This window comes from Fusarium phalaenopsidis (genome assembly GCF_050370095.1).
Source record: "Fusarium phalaenopsidis strain FUZ10S chromosome Unknown contig_32316, whole genome shotgun sequence".
NCBI lineage: Eukaryota > Fungi > Ascomycota > Sordariomycetes > Hypocreales > Nectriaceae > Fusarium > Fusarium phalaenopsidis.
The window spans coordinates 2,230,440-2,253,424 of record NW_028145399.1 but is presented as its reverse complement, the minus strand read 5'-3'; the positions used below and the strand labels follow the sequence as shown (position 1 = coordinate 2,253,424).

The 22,985-nt window shown below is 51.5% G+C and overlaps 11 protein-coding genes across 11 annotated transcripts; 7 read left to right on the top strand and 4 right to left on the bottom strand.

The window, feature by feature from the left end:
* Window positions 1–1,463: 1,463 nt before the first annotated feature.
* Window positions 1,464–2,036, bottom strand: LRP88_12289 (nuclear transport factor 2 family protein; the record flags this gene model as incomplete). The annotated part of the gene is made up of 3 exons (XM_083248683.1): window positions 1,464–1,670; window positions 1,727–1,892; window positions 1,948–2,036. The coding sequence occupies 3 exons, from the start codon at window positions 2,034–2,036 to the stop codon at window positions 1,464–1,466; spliced, it is 462 nt and encodes a 153-aa protein (XP_083096113.1).
* Window positions 2,037–3,622: 1,586 nt separating this feature from the next.
* Window positions 3,623–5,176, top strand: LRP88_12288 (Alpha/Beta hydrolase protein; the record flags this gene model as incomplete). The annotated part of the gene is made up of 1 exon (XM_083248682.1): window positions 3,623–5,176. One exon carries the CDS (start codon window positions 3,623–3,625, stop codon window positions 5,174–5,176), a length of 1,554 nt encoding a protein of 517 aa, XP_083096112.1.
* Window positions 5,177–7,022: 1,846 nt separating this feature from the next.
* Window positions 7,023–8,840, top strand: LRP88_12287 (uncharacterized protein; the record flags this gene model as incomplete). The annotated part of the gene is made up of 1 exon (XM_083248681.1): window positions 7,023–8,840. The coding sequence occupies one exon, from the start codon at window positions 7,023–7,025 to the stop codon at window positions 8,838–8,840; it is 1,818 nt and encodes a 605-aa protein (XP_083096111.1).
* A 420-nt stretch (window positions 8,841–9,260) lies between these two features.
* On the top strand, window positions 9,261–9,932 carry LRP88_12286 (thioredoxin-like protein; the record flags this gene model as incomplete). The annotated part of the gene is made up of 1 exon (XM_083248680.1): window positions 9,261–9,932. The coding sequence occupies one exon, from the start codon at window positions 9,261–9,263 to the stop codon at window positions 9,930–9,932; it is 672 nt and encodes a 223-aa protein (XP_083096110.1).
* Window positions 9,933–9,940: 8 nt separating this feature from the next.
* LRP88_12285 (uncharacterized protein) lies at window positions 9,941–11,374 on the bottom strand (the record flags this gene model as incomplete). Its single annotated transcript, XM_083248679.1, has 1 exon — window positions 9,941–11,374. One exon carries the CDS (start codon window positions 11,372–11,374, stop codon window positions 9,941–9,943), a length of 1,434 nt encoding a protein of 477 aa, XP_083096109.1.
* A 654-nt stretch (window positions 11,375–12,028) lies between these two features.
* LRP88_12284 (Mu homology domain-containing protein) lies at window positions 12,029–13,431 on the top strand (the record flags this gene model as incomplete). The annotated part of the gene is made up of 3 exons (XM_083248678.1): window positions 12,029–12,385; window positions 12,445–13,367; window positions 13,425–13,431. 3 exons carry the CDS (start codon window positions 12,029–12,031, stop codon window positions 13,429–13,431), a joined length of 1,287 nt encoding a protein of 428 aa, XP_083096108.1.
* Window positions 13,432–13,568: 137 nt separating this feature from the next.
* LRP88_12283 (uncharacterized protein) lies at window positions 13,569–14,507 on the bottom strand (the record flags this gene model as incomplete). Its single annotated transcript, XM_083248677.1, has 1 exon — window positions 13,569–14,507. The coding sequence occupies one exon, from the start codon at window positions 14,505–14,507 to the stop codon at window positions 13,569–13,571; it is 939 nt and encodes a 312-aa protein (XP_083096107.1).
* A 630-nt stretch (window positions 14,508–15,137) lies between these two features.
* Window positions 15,138–16,148, bottom strand: LRP88_12282 (asparaginase; the record flags this gene model as incomplete). Its single annotated transcript, XM_083248676.1, has 1 exon — window positions 15,138–16,148. One exon carries the CDS (start codon window positions 16,146–16,148, stop codon window positions 15,138–15,140), a length of 1,011 nt encoding a protein of 336 aa, XP_083096106.1.
* Window positions 16,149–17,959: 1,811 nt separating this feature from the next.
* LRP88_12281 (uncharacterized protein) lies at window positions 17,960–18,337 on the top strand (the record flags this gene model as incomplete). The annotated part of the gene is made up of 1 exon (XM_083248675.1): window positions 17,960–18,337. The coding sequence occupies one exon, from the start codon at window positions 17,960–17,962 to the stop codon at window positions 18,335–18,337; it is 378 nt and encodes a 125-aa protein (XP_083096105.1).
* Window positions 18,338–19,238: 901 nt separating this feature from the next.
* LRP88_12280 (uncharacterized protein) lies at window positions 19,239–19,574 on the top strand (the record flags this gene model as incomplete). The annotated part of the gene is made up of 1 exon (XM_083248674.1): window positions 19,239–19,574. The coding sequence occupies one exon, from the start codon at window positions 19,239–19,241 to the stop codon at window positions 19,572–19,574; it is 336 nt and encodes a 111-aa protein (XP_083096104.1).
* Window positions 19,575–20,929: 1,355 nt separating this feature from the next.
* Window positions 20,930–21,591, top strand: LRP88_12279 (uncharacterized protein; the record flags this gene model as incomplete). The annotated part of the gene is made up of 2 exons (XM_083248673.1): window positions 20,930–21,260; window positions 21,317–21,591. 2 exons carry the CDS (start codon window positions 20,930–20,932, stop codon window positions 21,589–21,591), a joined length of 606 nt encoding a protein of 201 aa, XP_083096103.1.
* Window positions 21,592–22,985: the final 1,394 nt, after the last annotated feature.

Genomic DNA, 22,985 nt, shown 5'->3' with positions numbered 1-22,985 from the left:
TTACAACATGAGACATATTTCTATTGCTCAATGGTTGATTAAAATGAACATGTGAATCCAATCCTAGCTCATCTATAAGGTCTAATGGTCAAAGAGTAACTCAACTCTAACTTGTCTGAGCGCCCTAGTACGCCAGCCTCTCGGCCCCCTCGGCTCCATCCAGTTGAAGCTATTCACGCTCAGCTGCGGCACGCCGGCTTAGCGTCATGCAGTGGCGGGTATCGCCAAGTCAAAAGGATCACCTGTGACAAACAGGGATGACCAGACAATATCTCCCAAACCCACAAGATCGTCGTCTGAGACAGCACAAACGTCATGACTTTGGTCGTGTTGGTTCGGTCACATTGCATATACTCTATTTTGCTAGGTTCCGGATTGTCGGGAAGCGAGTTTCATTGCAACGGGAGCCGGGCCAAGACTTGTCGGCGGAACGCTTTCGTTGCCGTAGGATGGCTGGACGGTAATGTGGATGGTAGGGTGACCACCCCAGTTCATGCATGAGAGGTTAGACAGGATATGCATCCAGCCCGTTGAGGGATCACTAGTGAGGTGGATAACTATCGTCCTATGGACTCTCATTGTCGTTCGAAAGTTGTCCTGACCGGGGTATAGGACTAGTGATTTCAAACAAGGAAGATATCGCCGCTCTCACCCGTCAACACTTGGCTCTGCGATGGGGCCCTGGACAAGAACTACTTTCTCGCTCATCTGAGTCCGAGACGGTATTCTATTTTTTTCTACTAGCTACCTCAAGTAGGTAGGGTAGAAGGGGGCCGGGTTGAAATAATCACGCCCACGTTGGTGCACCGGAACTCGCTATCCACTCCCTACCAGCGCCGATGAGCCCATCCAGCTCATCCAGCTTATCCAGGTGGCTGGAATTTCCTTCGCCTGTCGGTAATTTACTCATCTATGCTCCGGTCTTTGACGATCCAAACTCCCCTAAGGATGATTGCATCCACAAACGCTCCCCGCGCATGGGATCATAACGAGTGTCTTCCTTCTTCAGAGACTTCCCCCATGGCTTTCGCACTGAAGTGATGTTTAATTAGGCGTTTGACTTATCGGGATGATTTCCTATTTCGGTGTGCTAGTCGATCACTGTCGGGAGTATCCGCCCTGCTCCTTCCTCTTGCCATGGTGCTAATAGTTCTACCTCCGGACCTACCCAAGTACTGCACATGTACCATGCATATGAGGATCCCTTACAGGGTAGGTAGTACGATATATCGGCAAATAAATAGCACAATGGAAAATGTCTTCATTTGTATTATTTCTATTATAAGTCTCGATGCAGAGTAGGTCACTTTATCAATGCTACATAGTTGAAATGGGAGGGGAGTTATATTGATTCCTTTCACCTTGGTTCTGTAACACAGTCAAGATAAGCCTCAATATCCAGAACAAGATCAATCGAAAGTAACTTTTTGGCGTTCATAGCCAGCCAGACTCTCTTATCGAATTCACCAGTGCTCAGGGCTAATCTCCACTGTGTTGACGTCAACGTCACCCTTGAACCATCGCTCCTCATCTGTAATCTTGACGTTGTTGCCGCTCATCTGCCTCTTCTTCATTAGGCCATTCTCATCAAATGTCCAGTCCTCAAGGCCATAGCAGCGCCACCACTGGTTATCGTCGTCGTGGAACTCGTACCAGAACTGGACAGCAATCTGGAAAGGCAGTTAGAAGATGACACCTAGGACTTGAGCAGAGAATGTCGACGTACTTTGTTGTCGGTAAACGCAAAGAGCTCCTTGCGCAATCTGTATCCATGCTCCTTGTTCCATTTTTTGGTCAGGAACTCCTCAATCTCGTCGCGACCCTTGATAAAATGGTCGCGGTTACGCCAGATGGAGTCGGGAGTGTAGGCCATCTTGACCTTCGAGGGGGTCCTGGAGTGTCACGATTAATTTTTGTCCTTCAGTTACACACTGAATGGAGATTTACATGGTGTTCCAAGCATCCTGAGCAGCCTTGACCTTGATCTGGGCCGTCTCCCTGGTGAACGGGGGCAGCGGAGGTTTCTGTTCAGCCATTGCGAATTAACTGAGTTACTTAACGACGATTAATGCAGAGTAGAGTTGGTGAGAGACCTCTGAGGTCAGACTGACTGGCTTTTTATATGCCCGACTTTGCTCTCGGCGTGATCGGGATTGGGATGACGCGCCCTTGGAGTGACTGGAGTCCACCCCGCAGAGCGGCACGCGTTGCGGCAAAAGCGGCCTGATATGCTTTCTCATGATGACTGTTTTTTTATAAATCATTTTATTTATACCATATTTTACGTTTTACGTAGCAGTAGTATTGCTTGTACAGACGAACGCCCCGTCGCCGTAGTTGGTCATTGTCCAGACACAAGCTCAAAAACCTGTGTCGCAGAGATTGCCGCAATTGGCGAGAATACACATGTCGGCAAATACAAATGCATTAATTGGACCAGCGGGTGCAACCGGCCATGATCACTTCATACAGCTTATCGCCTTCTGGGTCATATGCATGAATCTGTATGTCTCGTCTCACTGGTGCGTTGACACGTCCACATGGTGTGGCTTGAATGTGAAGAAATCAGACAAGTTTAGATTCAGACAGTGAGGTTTCTCAGTCTACGAATACTAAAATATGACATTAAGCCAGTTAATGAAGAAACATGAAAGTGCCATTGCTAGACTACGCGTGTGATAAAGATGGGGCTTGTAGTGAGAGATCAGGCCACTTACACAAGTGCCGAGCGTCGTAATCCAAGCGGAATTCAAATTAGTCAACTAATTCACAGATTGGTCTCTCACAAACCCAGGAGATATAGTATGGTGGTCCACTGGCCAGCTCAAGAACCCCCGTCAAGAATTGGCAGTTTGAAGCAATAAACTCACCTCATCTCCTGCCCCTGACCCGTCAAGAGGCAGCCAGAGAACGGGATTCGGAATTCGAATTTGTCCGCTTGGGTATGCTCGAATGACTGTCTTGATTAGACTATGAGAAGTATCACGACTCAGCCCCACGCGTAATTGAAAGGATCCAGTGGGTTCGTCATATCATCTAGAACCCATAGGTAGTCAGGTTCACCGAAAACGCATTTCAACCTACACAATTCGGAGGAATTCTCCCTCTGCTACAGATGCGAATTCTGCTCAAGAGAAGGTGTTCTCCGCGATGAAGCAGAGCAAGACTTGTACTCTTAGAAGGCCGAAATTCCAGACTCTCCGACTACGAAGACTGACTAATTTCTTTTTCTCTCGAGGTGATTTTCAGGGACACTCTCAGCCCAGACTAGCCACTTGATACAAGATATGATATTACACAGCAATGCAGTGGGTCAATAAGGCTGGATTACACTTAAACAAACGCCCATTTTCTAGAGCCCGCGGATCGCGTTCGAATGCACTTCCCATCTGGGAAAGTCTAGTGACGTGTGTTGGCTGAGACGGGTCAGCACTAGCCCCCAAGCCTGCCGCTATCCGATGCACGGAACGCACGGCAGTGAGACCAAGTGAAAAGCACGATGATGTAGGCGGTCGTCACTTTACATCATAGCCAGGCTGAGGATATAAGATCTCACGATGGTCTCTGTTTCTTGGTAACTGCTGCTGTGGAGTTCATCTGTACTCATTTCAGCTTCGACACAATGGTAGTCTCCTTGAGGCTTCTCGTCTCTATTTCCTTGTACTCTCTTCTTTTCCAAACAGCCATCGCCTCTCCCCGCGCCACCTCAAAGAGTCACGACTCTTCACCCTCTGTAAAATGGGGTGCTTGTCCTAAAGAAGTTCTCCCCGGCGTTGACTGCGGTACCATCGACGTCCCCATCGCATACCACAAAGGCAACTCGACCGCTGCAGATGGAGACAAGACAGTCAGACTCGCTCTGACCCGTCTGAACCACACAGGCAAAGCCGACAAACCTAAGCAAGGCACGCTGTTCTTCAACCCCGGAGGCCCCGGTGTATCCGCTGCGTTCCTGGTCTCAGCGGCTGGCACGGGTTTCGTCTCGCAGCTTGAGTTTTCCAAGGACCTGCGAGAAAATTACGACATTATTGGTCTTGACCCTCGCGGTGCAGGCTTCAGCACGCAGGTCCAGTGTGATCCCAATATCTTCAACGAGAGAGTCGCCACCTTTGTCGAGGATGAAGCGGGATACAAGAAGCTCCTCAACTATAGCCGACGCTTAGGTGAAAGCTGCACAAAACTCACTGGTCCTCTGATAAACCACCTCGACAGCATCCACGCCGCCAAAGACCACGAACTTGTCCGCCGCGCCCTCGGCTCTCCCAAATTCAACCTCCTCGGTCTATCTTACGGCACCTTGATAGGCGCCCAGTACTTAAACTTGTTCCCCGAGACAGTTGGTCGCATGTCCCTGGACGGCTTGGTAGACCTTACCCAGTCCGAGACCATGACGCTCCTCACAGAGACGGGTACGTACGAGACAACGCTGAACAAATTCTTCGACTGGTGTGATCATAACTCTACATGTGCTCTGCACGGCAAGAATGCCAGCCGCACATTTGATCAGATCCTCGCCCGCGCCGATTCCAAGCCCATCCCTGCCCCAGGTTGCAAAAAGACATGCCGATCCAACGTCACCGGCGAAGAAATCCGATCAAATGTCCAAAACTTTCTCATCTTTGTCGATCTCCCTCTTGGCGACAACTGGATCGCACTCGGAGAAGCATTGGCAGAAGCCAGCAGGGGAAATGCAACAGCCCTTTCGACAACACTCCAAACCTCACGCATCGCGACTGACTTGACTGGTGAATCTCCTTACGCATATCTCGCCATCGGATGTCAAGAATGGAAGCATCAGTCCCGATCAGCAACAGACTTTAAGCAAAAGCTCCTTACAGCTTCCGTGTTTGCCCCAAGGACCCGCGGTGCTTCACAGTCATATTACTATCAGAGCACATGCATCGGCTGGCCAGCCCCAGTAACAGACATCAAAGCACCCTCAGCCAAGAGCGCCAAGGAGGCCCCTACTGTTCTGTTAGCAAACTCTGTGTATGATCCTGATACTAGCGTGGCTTGGGCCCAGAGTGTTAGGGAGCAGTTGGATCACAGGGTGAGCATCACGAGGAATGGATATGGGCACACGAGCTTCTACCTTCATGGAGATACGAGCAAGGCTTTGGAGACATTCCTGGCGAGTGGAAAGTTGCCCAAGGATGGGACAGTGTACAAGACCTAGGTGTGTGCATAGAAGTTGCCCAAGGGTTTCGTACACACATTTCTTGCCGTCTTCTTCTCTTCTTTGTTCCTGTATAATTACAACGCAATCATGTAAGTTTCAGAGCATTGTAAAACTCTCAAATTGAAAAATAGATGCTTAATTTGCTGTCTTACAATCATACGTTGCACTCCCATGGTTAGAATGATCTTCAAGATAGCCACAGAGAGGTGGCTTGCCGAGAGTGTGTAAGGATGGTTATCATGCAGACAGCTGAATCTCCAGTCCTGCTATATCCATATCTAAAAGTCGGTTTATAGTTAACTGTATCCCGACACTGGGTTCCATTTCCTCACGTGCATTTGCCAATCATACCCCTGCGATAACGTGCAGGACACATTTCCTCTTTCTTTACACCTCCACGTCCATCCTATCATGAACCTAATGAAGGCTTTAATCTTCTGGTCTCAGGAGGTTTACCGACGCGGTAACTCCGTGAGAATAGTAAGGTCCCTCTATCGCTTCTTGTCAACGCCATCTGCTACTAGAATCATCAATGAGCCAATCGAGGAAGAAACAGTCCCAGCAGACGCACTTCGATACTTCCACCCAACAAAAGCCAGGCAGATCTTGGATGGGAGATTCAAAACCATCGCCAAGTTAGGATATGGGGGAGGTTCTACTGTTTGGCTTAGCAGAGAATCTCACATAGCAAGTTGTCCCTCTCTACCTCGAGCATCCGCTCTAACATTTCCTAGCAAGAAATGCACCGAGTCCTCTAATCCTCCCCACGTCAACATCAAAATCTCAGCGCTCTTTGCGGATGCCAAGAATGAGATGGAGAAACTTCACCTCATCCAAAACGCCAACCCATCACATGAGGGCTACCCATTCATCCACACACCTCTTGATCACTTTGACCTACCTGGACGCGAATGTACGCACGCTTGTTTGGTCTATGAACCTATGCGGGAGGCACTTTCCCAGTACCAGAAGAGGTTCCCACGGCGAGGAATAGATGATGCACATGTTCATCTTGCCGCGATGATGTCTCTTCTTGGTGCTCCTCCAGAGCAAGTGATCGAAACAGAGCAATATTTCAGAAAGGCCTACCTCAGGAGAACTATCACAAATCCACGGGGTAGAGCATGTGCAACGATGAATGAATCCTGGGGAGGTCCTTTCTTCAGCGACAATGGTAGGTTCAAAAACGGCATCACGCATGAAAAGATACTGATATTCAGTCTTTGGCCAGCTCTATCGAGCAGACCTTGTCAGAGAAGACAAAACATTAAGTGACATTGTCACCGAACTGACAGGCCAAGAGAAGGATGACTTTGTCGATTTTGCTGGCAACATGCTGCGGTGGATGCCAGGAGACAGGACGACCGCCAAAGAGCTGCAACGTCATCCATTTGTCGAAGCGGTGGATAGATGTTTTGAGAAGGATTAAGAGCAAGACCCGAGATGCTAGTGGAGAGATGGGTGGGATCGCTCTTGATCAACCCCATGCTTCGGTCCCGAGACATCAGTCCCATCTCCGGGACACTGCCAATAAATCTCTCAATTACCAAGTGGAGGTCGTTTCGTAATGTTCTCGAATCCCGGGGAATGCATTAGTGCTCACGACAACCAGTTTCCCCTTGCTGTCTAGCCTTGTATCTTGAGTATGAGGGAATAACTACCTTGCGCCCGGTAAATACGGCGAGCACTCCGTATCGTGACAGATGCCAAGCCAAACTCTTGACCGCGTGAATTACATTCAAGTCGCTCGTTAAATTGAATATATAGTTATGATGTTGTCGTTTCTTCTTTTTGAGCGCCGACTCTTGCCAGCATCCCTTTCACACATCAAGATTCGGTTACAATGAGACTCTTGATCCTGGCTTTTGCCCATTTTGTTGGCGCATCGACGATTCTTCAACTCAATGGCACAACTTATTACTCCTCAGACTCCCAAGTAGGGTCTGTTCGCATCGAAAAATCCTCCCGTCTCGACAATGTCCTGCCCGTGACCTATATCAATGAATTCCCATCGTCCGGTCAAGGTCTCCAGAACAAAATCACTGAGCTTCTCGATGGTGACGATGTCATCTCAAACTCTTTCCTCTCAACCCTTATTCTCCCCGCAAACGCCCATATGTCGAGCGAGATCAAGCAGTACCTCAAGTCCTCGGGCACGAGCACATTCGTATCGACCTCTGCTGGCAAGTTGCCGTCTGGGCCATACTTTCTACATCCCTCTGGTCATCTATCCCGAGTCTACAGGCTCTACCTTGACTACAACATGGCCTTTGTCCAGGGTGTGACTGAAGGTCCAGACGGAGGGTATTTGCCATCCACCGCTAGTATTGGCGAGAGCGTCAACGCAGCCATCAGCATACCGGTCCCCTCTCGTCACTACTCCCCGAAGCCGTCCTCAAAACGACCGCTCTCGGGGCTGCGACTAGGAGTCAAGGATATCTTCGACCTCAAAGGCATCAAAACAGGCGCCGGCTCTCGAGCCTACTTCGATCTCTACCCACCCGCGGATGAGACAGCGTCGTCCCTCCAGCGTCTCATTGACCTTGGGGCCGTCGTCGTCGGAAAACTCAAAACGGCCCAGTTTGCTGCTGGCGAGGTGCCCACGGCAAACTACGTGGACCAACTTGCGCCTTTCAACCCCAGAGGTGATGGATACCAAAGTCCTTCATCTTCCTCTTGCGGCACAGGCGCAGCACTGGCCTCGTATGACTGGTTGGACCTTGGTACAGGAACTGATACCACTGGCTCCATCCGAGGGCCTTCCATGGCGAATGGACTGTTTGGTCTCAGAGCCACAAATGCAAGCCTACCACTTGATGGAATCCTACCTGTTTCCAGTAAGATGGATACACCTGGATTGATTGCTAGAGATGCAAGGTTGCTGCGGACGGCCTATGAGAACTGGTTCAAATCCAAGTCCAACTACAAATCATTTCCAAAGCGCATCGTTTTGCCCGAAGAATCCTGGTCATCATCCAACATGACATCCATGCCCATCTTTGACAAGTTCATTAAAGATCTGTCCACCCTTCTCGGCGCCAAAGTAGAACGCGTCAACACAAACAAGTCCTTCATCCAACACACAGGGAACAAAGAGGGCATCTCTGCTTACATCAGTGACTACCCTCTAGTTCTGATAAGGGATCAATGGCGGGCTCTTGGTGAACCCTTCATCGCCGATTACCAAGACAGATTCGGAAGGTTCCCCTTTGTTAACCCTGTTCCACGCACTGGCCTCGCCCTTGCCGCTCAAATCGATGAAAGCAGCTATGACAAAGCATCTCACCACCTCAAGAGCTACAAAGAATGGTACACTTCACAGCTGGTACAGACTTGCGAGGATACCTTGGTCGTCTACCCCCTGGGCACCGGAGCAGAGCTATACCGGGATGAGTCGCTCAACACTTCTCCCCCAGCGTTTTTGCCACCAGAGGCACACACATTGCAGGCGGCAGCAGCTGGGCTGCCAGATTATGCGGTGCCTATTGGTGTTCGAACATTCAACTCGAGTGTGAGCATGCGACAAGAGGAGCTTCCGGTGAGCGTTGGCATTATTGGAGGTGCTGGATGTGATCAGATGCTGCTTGATTTGATTGTCAAGCTGGGAGATGAGTTGGATGGGTTTCGCTCTGTGGTTAAAACTGGAAGGACTATGTGGTGAAGACTTGAAGTTGAAGAAATTTGCTAATAAAAAGAGGGCTTCTAGCAAGTAACGGCTAAAATGCAGAACTTGCTATGAAAACAAACCCTGTCCTAAGATTAAAGCGCGATTATATGAATTCTTATTCCGGGTATCCTCTCTACGCACTTCTAGAAAACTCTTCTCTTGACAGAATCTCCTCGGTCAACACACCAAATTCGTGTCTTCCGGCTCGGCCCCACCCCTCGGCATCCCACTCCGCCCGCGCGGGGTCGAATTTGTCCCGAGACGGCCGGTCGCTTATGTGATCAACCGGCTGCTGATTGATCAAGACCGGGGATGAGCTGCTACCTCCGGAACGTTTATATGTACAACTCCATCCCACCATCTATTGATCGAACCCATCCATATCAACAAATCTTACACACCAACTCGGACAAAATGACAAAGTTCAAGGTCACCGTTACTTCAGACACTGTCTGCCCGTGGTGCTACGTCGGCCGCAAGCAGCTTCAAGCCGCCCAACGACTCTGGCAGCAAAAGCACCCAGACTCCAACGACACCTTCTCCGTTAGCTACCAACCCTTCCAGCTTCAGCCAGACTGGCCCAAGGGCCCCGCCTCAAGCCGGTCCAAGCAGCAATTCTACGAAGAAAGATTCGGCAAGGAACGCGTCATCCAGATGCACAAGCACATGAAGGGCGTGGGCGAGGCGATTGGCATCGACTTCAGGTTCGGCGGACAGACTGGAAACTCGAGGGACTCGCACCGCGTGGTCCAGCTGGCCAAGAAGTACGGCGAAGAGGTGGAGGGCAAGGCCCTCGACGGGCTGTTCGCTGCATACTTCGAGCAGGAGCGCGACATCACCGACTACGACACCCTCAAGAGCGTCGCCGTCGAGGCGGGCATCCCGGCAGACGAGTTCCAAAAGGCCATCATCGACAGCGACCAGGGAGGCAAGGAGGTTGACCAGGCGGCGAGCGAGGCGCGATTCAGCGGTGTTTCCGGTGTTCCCGACTATGTCCTCCAGGATCGGTTCCGGCTGCAGGGCGCAAACAGCCCCGAGAGCTTCGTCAGCGTGTGGGAGAGGATCAAGGCGTCCGAGGGTTCATAGGTGTGTCTTCAGACCAGGCGTTTAGGGTGATCTGACTGGAAGAGCACCTCTGTGCGCTTCTCCAAAACATCGTTCCAGAGTCTTTGACCTTCAAAGCCAGGGACGTAGAATAATAGACCAATTTCTTGACTCGTCCACCAACTCGCTCTATCCATGTTTCCAGAACCCAACACCAGGTACTCGTCATCCACAAGCGTCATCTTGAAGTGGCTCACGACTGGCTCGTCCTCCATGTCGCGTCTGGCTTCGAGTTGCTTGTAGTAGAGAATCTCTAGCTTGCCTGGCATGATCGCTTGTGCTTCCGGATCCGACGGACGCGGCTGGTTGACCAAGGCATTGTACCTCTGGATGAACTTGCGCAGACACCAGGCGGTGGTGGTACCAGCAGTAACAAGCTGCTCGATAAGCATCATACCCTTGCTCGTCCTGATTTGCACGTCCACGCCACGTGCGAGCGCATCCAAGAGCCCTTCAACAACAGGCCATGACGTGACGTTGGGGGTGAGAATAGTGATCTTTCGCTGGGCGTTCGTGAATAGAGTCAGGAGAGCGGCGTTGAGGGGAGTCATTGGCGGGTTAGACTGTGACAGGAAGGGAAAGAAGGAGAATCTGGGGTTCCGATGGTGTGAAGAAGGGAGAAAGATGGTTGGCACAGGGCCAGTGGTGGGAAACTCGATTGATTGCGTCGCTGTTTCATTGCCATTGGTCGAGTTGACAGTATCCTCGGGGAGACGGGTTATCGATATCTCACCACGGTCATCATCCTGGCGAGAGACCTTGGTTCCTCCCCATACCCTCTCGTAAAAGGCAGACAGACGATCAACAATGTCACCTTCAACTTCAACACAGCCCTCAAACCACCTCTCCCAGCTAACATTGCAGCTCGGAACCCAAGCCCTCTTTCCATCTACAATCACAAACTTAGGGTGCATGACACTAAACGGGGTGAAGAACAGACTCTTGACCGTCAGCTCGATGCGCGCGTTCTGCAGCACGTCCTTGTCCGGGAGACCCAGCTTGGGCCACTGCAAGGGAGGGTAAACATAGCCATCTCGCGAAGCAGGATGGAACAGTTTCTGAAATAGACCGCGAGAAGAGAATCCAATGGTGATTTTGAGAGGCGACTCGACGTTGGCTTCTGCACGTGCAGCCGCAAGCTGGAGAAGGGCCTCGCGGATAGCATCCAGAGATGGAGAGTCGGCCCAGTAGCAGGTGATGAGCTGAACAGAGTCTTTGGCGCTGAGAATAGCAGGAAGAAGAGCGCGCGTGTAGATGGAGTGACCTGTTCCCACGTACAATGCCCTAGGCGAGCTGGTAGTGACGAGCGAATCGATATTGTCAACGTGGTGATTTGGAAAGTCGTCTTGCTGTTCGTCGCGACGCGACTGAAGGAGTTGTTTCCACGGTCGCACAAACGACTGAGGGAATTCTGAAGATGCCATTTGAACTTTTGAATGTTAATTCTGGATAGAAAGAGAGGCAGTTCATGTCAAGGGAGGATGATGTTGGTGAAGGGATCAAGGAAATTGGTGTTGGCGGCGCAGCAGATGACGCGGGAGACATGGATGGCCTGGGGAGGCGCCAAGTCATGATCCTTGGAAGCTCCACGTGGGACGAGATTGAAGAGAGTCAGCATAAACAGGAGACTTGCTATGCGATTGATGAATGCCATTTTCATGCTCAATAATGTTAATTTGCCATTTAAATAGCCATGTCGAGCTGTTTGTCGCATCCTTGGAGACTGGAAGCTGGTGTACAGGTGACCTCCACGTACCGTTTAGGAAGCGCCACAGAGGAGACCGTTGACGAACAACAACCAACGCCGAAGCAATTAAGTACATATATCGAGGTCAATAATAATAGAGAAATCAATTAATTCTCCATCCAACTATTTACTTGCAATTAAATCGCATTGCTACCCGAACTGTCGCATTTACTGTTAGTAATCCACTCACCGCCTTTGACACGCGGCAGAATCCCCCACTACGGCGCCTCCTATCTTGAAGCCCATGCACCACTAGCAACATCTCAACCTCCGTCTCAACCTCACGTCTCCTACCTATACAAGAAGCAGTTTCTGCTTCCCCTCTCCGGCCATGTTGTCGGGCGTCCTCATCTTCAACCAAAAGGGCGAGAACCTTATCTTCCGCGCCTTCCGCAACGACTGCCGCCCCCGTCTCGCCGACGTCTTCCGCATCCAGGTCATCTCCAACGCCCAAGTGCGCTCGCCCATCCTGACCCTCGGGAGCACCACCTTTAGCCATGTCAAGCACGAGAATATCTACCTGGTGGCCATCACCAAGAGCAATGCCAACGCCGCTCTGGTCTTTGAGTTCCTCTACCGCCTGATCCAGCTCGGCAAGGGCTACTTTGGCAAGTTTGACGAGGAGGCTGTCAAGAACAACTTTGTACTGGTGTACGAGCTGCTAGACGGTGGGCGCCCTTCCCTTTTGGTCATGACTCTTCTAATTCCTCAGAAATCATCGACTTTGGCTACCCCCAAAACACCGAGACCGACACCCTCAAGATGTACATCACCACCGAAGGCGTCAAGTCGGAATCCCGCCGCGAAGACACGTCCAAGATCACCATGCAGGCCACCGGCGCCCTCTCCTGGCGCAAGGCCGACGTAAAGTACCGTAAGAATGAGGCTTTTGTCGACGTGATCGAGGACGTCAACCTGCTCATGTCGGCCACCGGCGCCGTCCTTCGCGCCGACGTCACCGGCCAGATCATCATGCGCGCCTACCTCTCGGGCACCCCGGAGTGCAAGTTTGGCCTCAACGACCGACTTTTGCTCGATAATGACGGCCTCCTGAGCCTCCCGAGCGGGAACAAGATGGGTACAAAGGCGACAAAGGCAGCAGCTGGCAGTGTCACCCTTGAGGACTGCCAGTTCCACCAGTGCGTCAAGCTGGGCAAGTTTGACAGCGATCGCATCATCAGCTTCGTCCCCCCGGACGGCGAATTCGAGCTCATGCGATACCGTGCCACCGAGAACGTTAATCTCCCCTTCAAGGTGCACGCCATCGTCAACGAGGTCGGCCGGTCCAAGGTGGAATACAGCATCGGCGTCAAGGCCAACTTTGGCTCCAAGCTGTTCGCCACAAACGTCATCGTCAAGATCCCGACGCCCCTCAACACGGCCAAGATCACGGAGCGCTGCACCCAGGGCAAGGCCAAGTACGAGCCCAGCGAGAACAACATTGTGTGGAAGATTGGTCGCTTCACGGGCCAGAGCGAGTACGTCCTCAGCGCCGAGGCCATCCTGACCAGCATGACCAACCAGAGGGCGTGGAGCCGACCACCGCTGAGCATGAACTTTAGCCTGCTCATGTTTACGAGCTCAGGGCTGCTGGTGAGGTATCTCAAGGTGTTTGAGAAGAGTAATTACTCGAGCGTCAAGTGGGTGCGGTACATGACGAGAGCAGGCTCGTATGAAATAAGGTGAGTCCCCTGACTTTTGACTTGAGTGTTAGCTGACAGTTGCAGATTTTAAATGTACATCAGGTGGCAGAACATGTATGGCGTTATGGTATATCCCGGAAATAGCCAAGCGGGCATCTTTTCTTCAGCATTACACTTTCTTCGCCGTGATATATCAGTTCTACCTTTTGTCTGTGACTCTTTGTGCCCTCACTCGTCCTCAACTACCAAGACTCTGACCCCCTGAAACTTGCCCTTATCGTCGTCTCGTTGTTGACTCCGTATGGCAGCGGCAATGATTCTCGCAAACATGTACGACGGATGCTCTGTCCAGCCGAGCCCCTCAAGATCAAACACCTCGACATAGCGTCTCGAGACTGCGCGAACAATATCACCTGGTCTCGTTTCGTCGTCCTCATTTAGATCTTTCCACAGCTGATCCCTCGTCTGAAGGCCCTCCGCTTTGACGCCTTCTCTCTCACATCCCTTGCACCGTCCCGCACAGTCATCAACCAGATACAACACCTCCAATCCCTTTTGAATCGTGGAAGCAAAGAACGTAATCTCCTCGAAGCCCATCTCTCCGTACAATCCCGTTGCCCACGTCTCCGTCACATCAATGGCAATCCTCTTGGCCCGTTGCAGAGTAGATGCCATCTCAGTTGACCACTGGCTCTGGAGTATCTCCCCGATCGGCGGCGGACAGTTCAGCGTCTCGGTAGCCAGCTGAGTATGGTCAATTGGATATTCACGGAAGCGCATCATGAGCACGTCGGATGTTGGTATCGTGATCTTTTGCGCACGGCCAGGAAGGGATATCGTGTTGGTCTCTTGTTTCGCCTCGATGTTTCTTATAATCTCATAGGCAACACGGTTAATGAGCCGTGAAGACATCGAGGCTCGATACATGCTCGGATCAAACGCCCCATGCTCCGATTCAAGGCGATCGAAAAACACCTGCTTCTTGTACTGATCGGCTACTTCTCGCTTGGCTTCAGACTCCTTGAAGGCTTGTTCTGCACGCTCTTCGCCTTTCCATGAGGGAAAGCAAACGTCGAAGACGTGCATGGCAGGGTCAGAGGGAGTGTATTCTTCCCAGATTTGAGTCTGGAGCTCCAATGGGAGCTTGGTGAACTGGTGGAACTCCATGGTTGTGGTATAAAGAGAGCAACGAGTGCTTTGTTCAATCGAACTTCCCATTCAACTCGTTCCAAGTGGGACGACTATCATATCTTATATCCGCCTCTCGCCTTAGAAGCATCCAACGTCAGCCACGTTCCATCTGACGAGGCACTGTCCAGATATCAGCACTAACACTCTGTTTGACAGAAGGATGTTGTTGATTGGATACTGACACCTGTGCTTGGAATCATGTGGCAAAGGAGGCGACAGTGGCGTTGAGCCAAGTGTAAGACGCAGAGCTGACAACACAACAGAGTAGCGTTTTATCCGTTAGTCTTGTCATTCCAAGAATAGCTTCTCTGACCATAATGATTACGCTTAATATGTAAGCAGCCAAATTGCTGCCATTATCATTGATAGTCGTCATAACAGTGGACATCACCAAGGTCACATCTTGACCCAACACAGCAAGTCACAATTGCACCAAGTACAAGCTTTTCTACTATCTTATGGAATGATAAAGTTGGTGGAAATTGTTCAATTAAGCTTCCAAGAGAAACTCTACGTGAAGGATCTGTCCTAAACCGCACGCTCAGCTCTAAACAAAACAATGCAAGCATCGACTTTTCCCTACCCAACTCCGACTCAAGAACTAACTCATCGCGCCTCAAAAACTTTTCGAATCTCACCCATAGCGAGATCCGTCGCAAGACAAAGCTGCAGCTGAATGCGACACTTGGGCGGGTTAAGAAACCCCCCTCCAATAGCCCACTCCCCCAACCCATACAGCTCGTTCGCACTATCAACAAAGCCGTACGCAGTCCGATAACTCGCGATTATCGAGATTAGACCTCCTTCTTCTCGCGCCTTGCTGATGGCTTTGCCTCCGTCTTTGGACCAGCATCCTGCGCCCATGCCGGCTAGGACTACGCCTTTTGCTCCGCATCTGATGGACTCTGCGAATAGCTCAGCGTCGAGTTCTGGATGCCCGCATAGAATGTTGACCTTTGGCAGACCTTTCGAGGGATCTAACCGGCTGATGTCAAAGTGGCGCCAGCAGTTTGCCCTCACGGGGGGGTAAAAGAAGTTGGGCATCGAGTTCTCAAACGTCCCTAGGTACCCTTGGTCACCGGCCTTGAAGGCATCAACCCGGTTGGCGTTGATCTTTGTCGTGAACCTGGCAGAGCAGATGCGATCGTTGAGGACAATCATTGTGCCACGTCCTTTGGCATCCTTACAGCTCGCTAGACGAACAGCCTGGAGGAGGTTCATGGGTCCATCAGGACTAAGCGACGAAGCAGGCCGCATAGACCCAACAAGAACAACAGGCTTATCAGACTTGACAGTCAAGTCGAGAAAAAAAGCTGTCTCTTCGATGGTATCCGTCCCATGAGTAACGACAACGCCAGAAACGGAATCATCCATGAGATCCCTTTCAATCTGTTGAGACAGACTGATTAGTATCTCCGAGTTTAGATCGGGACTCCCCAAGTTGCAGATCTGCTGGCTAGTAATCTCAGCAACATTTTCTAGCTCGGGAAGCTCCCGGATCAACTCGTCGACCCTGAGGGCGCCGGACTGGTACGTGGCTGTGGACGTGCTGCTGGGAGCAGCGCCGGCGATGGTGCCGCCGGTGGCGTAGATGACGACTGTGCCCTTGCTAGGCATTTCGTGTGTGGTTCTTTTTGTAAATCGGTGACGGAGTCTAGTATTGATGAAGGTGGTTTGCCATAGTCAGTGACAGGAGTAGGACTATCTATACCACCTCCAGCTCAACCGCGTCAACGAACAGGAATTAAACCTATTCATATTCTCGTCTGTATTTGATTGTTCGCCTTGAATGGTAGCAACTGTTCAGCTCTACAATACAGTACACCAAAAGTGCAACGTTAGTGTTGAAAGAAAGAAAAGAAAACCGCCGAACAAGCACATTGCTCAAATGAGCTGCTTGGCCACCAACAACACAAACTTGGAGTTTACCCAATGACATCGTCTACGATTGTACGTGCAAACAATCGCCCCAAGGATCGTGCCGAAAAAGAAAAAAAACTCAAGTTACACCCAAAGACTCTACATTTAGAATGATACCCTACCTACCTACCACGTTACTAGCGAGTTTACACAAGGGCCGTGTTTGCTCACCAATAGCCTCCAGCAGCAAAGCATCCCAAACAATAGCTCCCTAAGATCTCCAATATCACTTGCTAGTCATCGCGGCTTCTGATACTGCGGCTGAAGTCGCCTCCTCAAAACGCCACGGAAGCTCAGCGCTCAATATTAAAGGGGATACAGAGTGTGACCCGGCCCACGCCGCTGCCACGAGGTCTTCACGTTTTTCCGGTAGTACTGCCCAGTTCCAGGCCTGATCCCTTTTACAGCTGATCAAGCGAAGGAGCAGTAGAGTCAGCTGCTAAAGAGCAGCAGTCGTCGTTCAAGTTTGCTACACCAACCATAGGTTAAAGGGTAGAAACAGTCTTACAATATACAGCTTCCATCCCACAGATTCTCAAAAGACACATGTAAACTCTGTGTCGCAGACTTTCGTCCCGGCATGCCACGAGCTATCCACGAGGTCTGTCCTCCGAAAAGCATGCGGTGCCCCAGAAACCAGTGCAACATCAAAAACTCCAAACAGTCCAAAAAACCCGCCCATTTCTAGACTGTTTAGTGTTGATGAACCTCCTATTTATGGCCCAGCCCCCTATTTACCAACTCGTATTCAACCCTTTTTCGCTCTTCCTCCTTCGCTCTGGACAAGTCGATTGGCGTTCCTTGTCGTCCCGTTGCACTCCGCCGGCAACTTCATGTCGTACATCCCGCTGACTCTTTTAGGATGCGAAAATTGTCAAGAGATGAATCTCGGGACCGAGATGACCTCAGCCTCGTTGAGATGCTCCTCTCTGGTCAGGTTAGTAATCATCATCGGTGGCACCGTTGATCAAGCATAAAGGGTCCTTTTCCCCCTCGGTTCTGCAGGTCCCTGACATGTTGATGCTTCTCAGGCATATTCACTTGCATGATTCAGCGATTCACAGTTCCTTGCATAAATCACATCTACCTTGAAAGTCCATAGAGTTCTCAACCGCTTTGTTGACTCTTCAACCCCCTCCCCTTTGTCTATCAGGACTAAACAACTCACCACATCAACTCACACACAAAGATATAACCTTCTCTCACCATACTTCCCCTTTCAGTCAACACCTTTATCAACTTCTGTCACACACTCAATCGCAATAACCCTCTCATCTTCTCGATCCAGAGCAAACAACCTGACTGGCCAAATCACGCCACCAGTCAGCTCAAGATCCCCTCTCGCCTCGACTTGCCCACGAACGAATCAACCCTCATCAAACCCAAGATCCCGAAACAAGCCATAATTCTCCCCGATCACGGCCCCCTCAGCCCTGCTCGATCGTATCAGCTGAGCAACCTCCCGAGACACACACACCACTTTCGTGTGACCTCACGCTGCTGCAGCCATGTGCATCGCCCACTACCTCCACTACCACCACATCCCCCCCTGCCCCCGCCCCGTGAGTTATCTCTGCCACTACAGCTACTGCGCTGCGGCCCTCTACGATCCCCTCAGTGGGAGAGCCCTAGCGCCCTGCGACGACATCTCGGACAGTTCCCCAGGCGGGGACATTTCCAACCCCTGCACCATGGGCCTCTGCCTCATAAATCCCAGGTGCAAGTCCGGAGCCTGTCGTCTTGAAGATCTCCGCGGGCGGTGGGTGTGCTGCGCGTGTGGGAGGGGAAGAAACTCGAGCTACCAATGCCTCAACTATCAACCCACGGCCCCGGACACGTTTTGCTATCACCAGATCTGTGAGAACTGCACAGAGGACAAGACATAATGAACGTATCATTTCGAGGCCGAAGAATGTCGGAGGGTGTATGTCCAAGTTGTAGGTGAGACATTCAACCAGGGCCTTGTTCATCCGAAATCTTCAAGGGGGGGTGAATATGCACATTCACGCCTTGGAATACTAATCACGACCAAACCGCCACAGACGACGGCTCTCTTCACATCTTTTGTCTATTACCTATTTCGGGAAACGTTCCATCATTCAGTCCATCACATACTGGTCTTGCCCTTCCAGATTCGCTCATCACATAGCCCTTCTCGGTAACTCACAAGGCACTCGTCCTCCAATCTTTGTCCTCTTTTGCCAACTCGACGAGAATCGAGGTTCCTCAAAGCCTCATTCTCAAGGGCCCGAAAAGCATGAATAACCGACAAGAGCAACTGTTACACACCTCAACAAAAAAGAATTCTCCATCTCAACATCACCGACGAGGCTCGCGATGTTCCTCGTTCATGACTCCAGACCGCCAACTCTGCATGGGGAGAAGGAGTCAAATCTTGGCTTCAGTTTTCGCGTTGGCTTGATACAAGATCCGTGTTCCAGCTCTGATCATCTCCCGATCTTCTTCGTCAAGAGTTTGACCAGCCATGTCCGCCTTCGGGTCTTTCCAATACGGTTCGAGTTGCGTGTTATTGCAACCCGTCTCCTTTTTTATCGATTTCTTGGGGAGGGATATTGAAAGGACAGTCGGAGGAAGGAATAATAGGGCATCTTGAAAAAGTATAAAAGGCTTGTTTCTTCATCCGAAGCTTAGAATCATCTCATCAATTAGTTGTCTGTCATCATTGAGTTTAATTTATTGCAATAACCTCAATATTAACTATTCAACCTCTCAGACCCTCAAATCAGCTGCAACATACCACCAACTCTCATCAAAGTCTCACCCAAAATGTGCCATCAAGTCACCTTCCGCCTCGCCTGCGAGCACGTCTCTACGCACATCACCTACTGCCCCTCGGGCCTCGCGCGAGGCCGCAGAGCCTGCCCGAGCACCACCAAGCAGTCCATCCCGTACCCTCCCCCCTCGGGCTACACGCTCCCCAAGTGCCCGCTCCCGGACTGCCCCTTCGAGGCCAAGAACCAGGCCTGGGACTGCTGCTGGTGCGGCAAGACGTGGAATGTCGGCGGGAGGTGCAGCTGCGTCATGATTGGTGAGGGGGGCACGTACCGCTGCGAGCACATCTGCTGCAAGTCGTGTATGCCCTCCAGGGAGTATTCCTCTTGAGTTTGGTTGGATGGGAAGCAAGTTTGCTGGATACCCAGGTTAGGGCGTGTCGAGTTTGGCTTAGTTTCGTCGAGTTGACAGTGATAATCGAGAGTTCTCATCTTGGCTTACGGGCTACTGCCTTAATTACTCCATATATGCAGCCAACCCACCGTCGTCACTCTCGTATAGCCTCTCAACTTCAATCTAAAGGTCTGCAGTAAAAAAGCAAGACCAGACGCAGTCTTCTCTTACCTCACCGCTCGTGATCACATCTCCGACCACGCCGGATCTTGTCCTCGTGGCTTGTCCCATCTCCTCCCGAGGCTGATATGTCCCGTTGCACCAGATCCCGTCAGCCTGCATTGCAAGACCAGGGGGTCTAAATCGAGATGCACAGATACACGGCCGAGGGGGGCTTCGATCGAGGTCTTGTGGACAGAGTCGTGCTCTCACCAAGATGCAGAACTCGGCGAGTTTCGGGGTGTTGTGTGAGGATATAAGTTCTCTTGACTTATTAGATCATTTCAGTAAGTGAAACCAACAGGAACCTCATTCAGCCCAGTTCAACCATCATCACAACTCAACTCAACTCAACTCACAGCCTGCTTACCTGCTCCCCAGTACCAGGCTCCCGGATCGATCTCGTCTCGCAGACCGCCCCTCGTAGCCGCCCACCCAGCGGGGCATCTTTGTACCACCCACGCACCCAGCATCCATTCACGAGGCGCCTCGTCACCTCGCCCGCCGTGCACATTTTCCAGATCATCGTGGCGTCCTATCAATCCCCCGAGGACCGTCGCACAAACCCCCCCTCGAGCACCCGAGACATTGAAAGCGCCCACCAGCCCCAAGAAACCACCATCATCGCAACACGCCGCATCGGAGGGCAAGCAACCTCCGATGATGCAGCGCCGCAGGACACGATCTTGAGAGAGCAGCCACTGGATCCAAGGGCTGGGGTGGTGCAGGACGCCCGCCTGCCTGAGGGTGTTGACGGTGGTGTTCATCGTGGATGCTTCGAAGTGGGTTTGGGTCTCGAAAAGTGAAAATTGCTTCGCTGATGAGTTTGAAGCCGAGGTCGTCGAGGTCGATCTAAGCAGATGGATAGGCTGCTCTGGATCCTGGTGGGAGAGTTGACGAGGTGTATAAATAGGGGATGAGTGAAGCTGCTGTTGATGGGAGTTGACCTTGTTTGCTGTATTCCACCTCATCCTTCTCAACTCAGAACCTCAACTCGTCCGTCCAGATCCAATTTCTCCTTTCTTGACCTCATATCAAGCTTCTTTGACTTCATCTCACCTCCATATACCCCTTACCAACCTCCCAGATCCCATACCACAGCATATACTTCATTCCAATCCACAACCAGCAACATGTGCCACGGCCATCCTCGACATCACCCCTGCTCCCACACGTCCATCAACTGGCACTACTGCCCCTCTGCCCTCATCGACCTCGAGACGGGCTACGAGACGCCCTGCTCCAACATCTCGTTCGCCGCCGCCCAGCCCACCAACGCCGACTGCCCCCTCCAGAACTGCCAGTTCAAGAGCAAAGGGGGCAGCTGGACCTGCTGCTCGTGCCGCCAGGGGCCAAACACTCAAGGATGGTGCACCATGCCCCTGAGCCGTCTCGAGATGGATCCCGAGTCTTATGGCGTCGAGGCTGTTGAGACGACGTGTGATCACGGCTGCTGTAGCAAGTGTATCCGATACGGTAAGCCTCTCTTACCTCTCATCTACCAACTCTAACACATCCAGGCTCGAGTCGCGATCCAACACCCGACATGACGTTCCCAGAAATGCGTAAAGGCTCGGCATCCCGCAAGTTCGGATACAGCAGCGCCACAAAGTCGCATCGGCGCGGCTCGGCCTTTTCTCTCATCGGGGGGTTCCCGGCCACGTCTCAAGAAGACTCGACGCCGTCCCCATCGACGTCCGAGTCGAGCTCGGGAGGCTCGGGGTACAAGATCGACCTGGAGTATACCTCGGGCAAGACCAAGTCTAGCAAGAAGAGACACAAGTCCAAGCGCTGATGATGATGTGAAGGGGTTGGTGTTTTGTACATTGAGTCTTGTAGAGCTGAAATACATTCGTATTGTCCTTTGTGTATCACCAAGTGTGTGCGACTTCACCGGGTATAAGAGCAAGCCATACCATGAACATCTCCGGTTTCTCCGTCTCGGGCTATTCTTCTGTCTCTAACATCAACGAAACCAGACACGGTCAAAGCACTCTTCTCATCTCCACCCAATGCCTCCTCACCAACTCTCTCACCAACCAAGTGCCCGCCAAAGCATACAACTAGTTCCCTTGCGACATACTTTTAGCCACAGACGTCCGAATGAGTCCACCTTGGGGTCCGAGATGAATCAAAGCGAGCATTGTTGGCTATCCAGCTGCCGAGACGCACCCACTGCCGAAGGAGGGACGGACGCTTTCTTCAAGCGGGATAGTTTGGCCAGAAGTCGATGGTTTCCGACGGACAGGTTGATCTATCTCCCTCAACAGCTGGGAGAAAATGCCACGTGCTACGTCTGCAGGAAGAACCAGGATCTGGCTCGTGGTCTCCTCGTGCGTGGCCGGGGCGGGTACTGTATGATTGACAGGACAGCGCCTGAGACGAAAACTTTGGGGGGGCTGATCAAATCAGGGACCAAGGGAAGGACAACAAAGAGGCCGGGCCATGATGATCCGCGAGAGCGGGCTGAAACGTCAGCCCATTGCCGCCAAAAGGTGTGACTCTGGCACTCTGGTGAGCAAAGCTGATGATTCGTCTAGAGTTGTAGAGATGACGGATCGTTTGTGAGAGGCTCTGTTTGCTTTGTTCACTGCAACTCTCCACCGAAGCGAGTGAAGCCCAACATTTCCCTCCTACTCTACCCGGGTTATCTCGACTTTCCCATGGCCAAACGAGGTCAATCGTATGTTTGGACTAAAAAAGATGGCTTTGTCTTTGTGAGACATGCCATCAAAATTCTAAAGAGGCGATCGACCACCAACTCCACCGGAATTAGCAGCCACCCCGTAAGGCTAAGGCGGCACCTTTTGTTGTTGGTGTCGGATGACGAGACGAGCGAGCGGCAGCCCCGATGGCGCCTCGCGCGAGACGAGACCGACCCAGATGGATCCGGAGTTTGATGGTGTGTCTCTTGTGAGATTGGGTTGTCAAAGAAAAGAGACAGCTGGGCTGAATATTGTCAGCTGAAGCTACGGGCGAGCTATTCCCGTGATTGATGATCAACTTCGAGATGGGCTAGAGTGTAATTGTTCAACATCTTGTCAAGGTCATGTCCGGCCGTTGGTTGCACAACCTCGACCTGAATGGCATCCCTTGCCTCTGCTTGTTCATTTCCACATTGTAATGCGGGTCTCGTGTTTTTAACTCTACCACCCACACGCACTCACTGCAAGGGCCATCAGCAAGAAA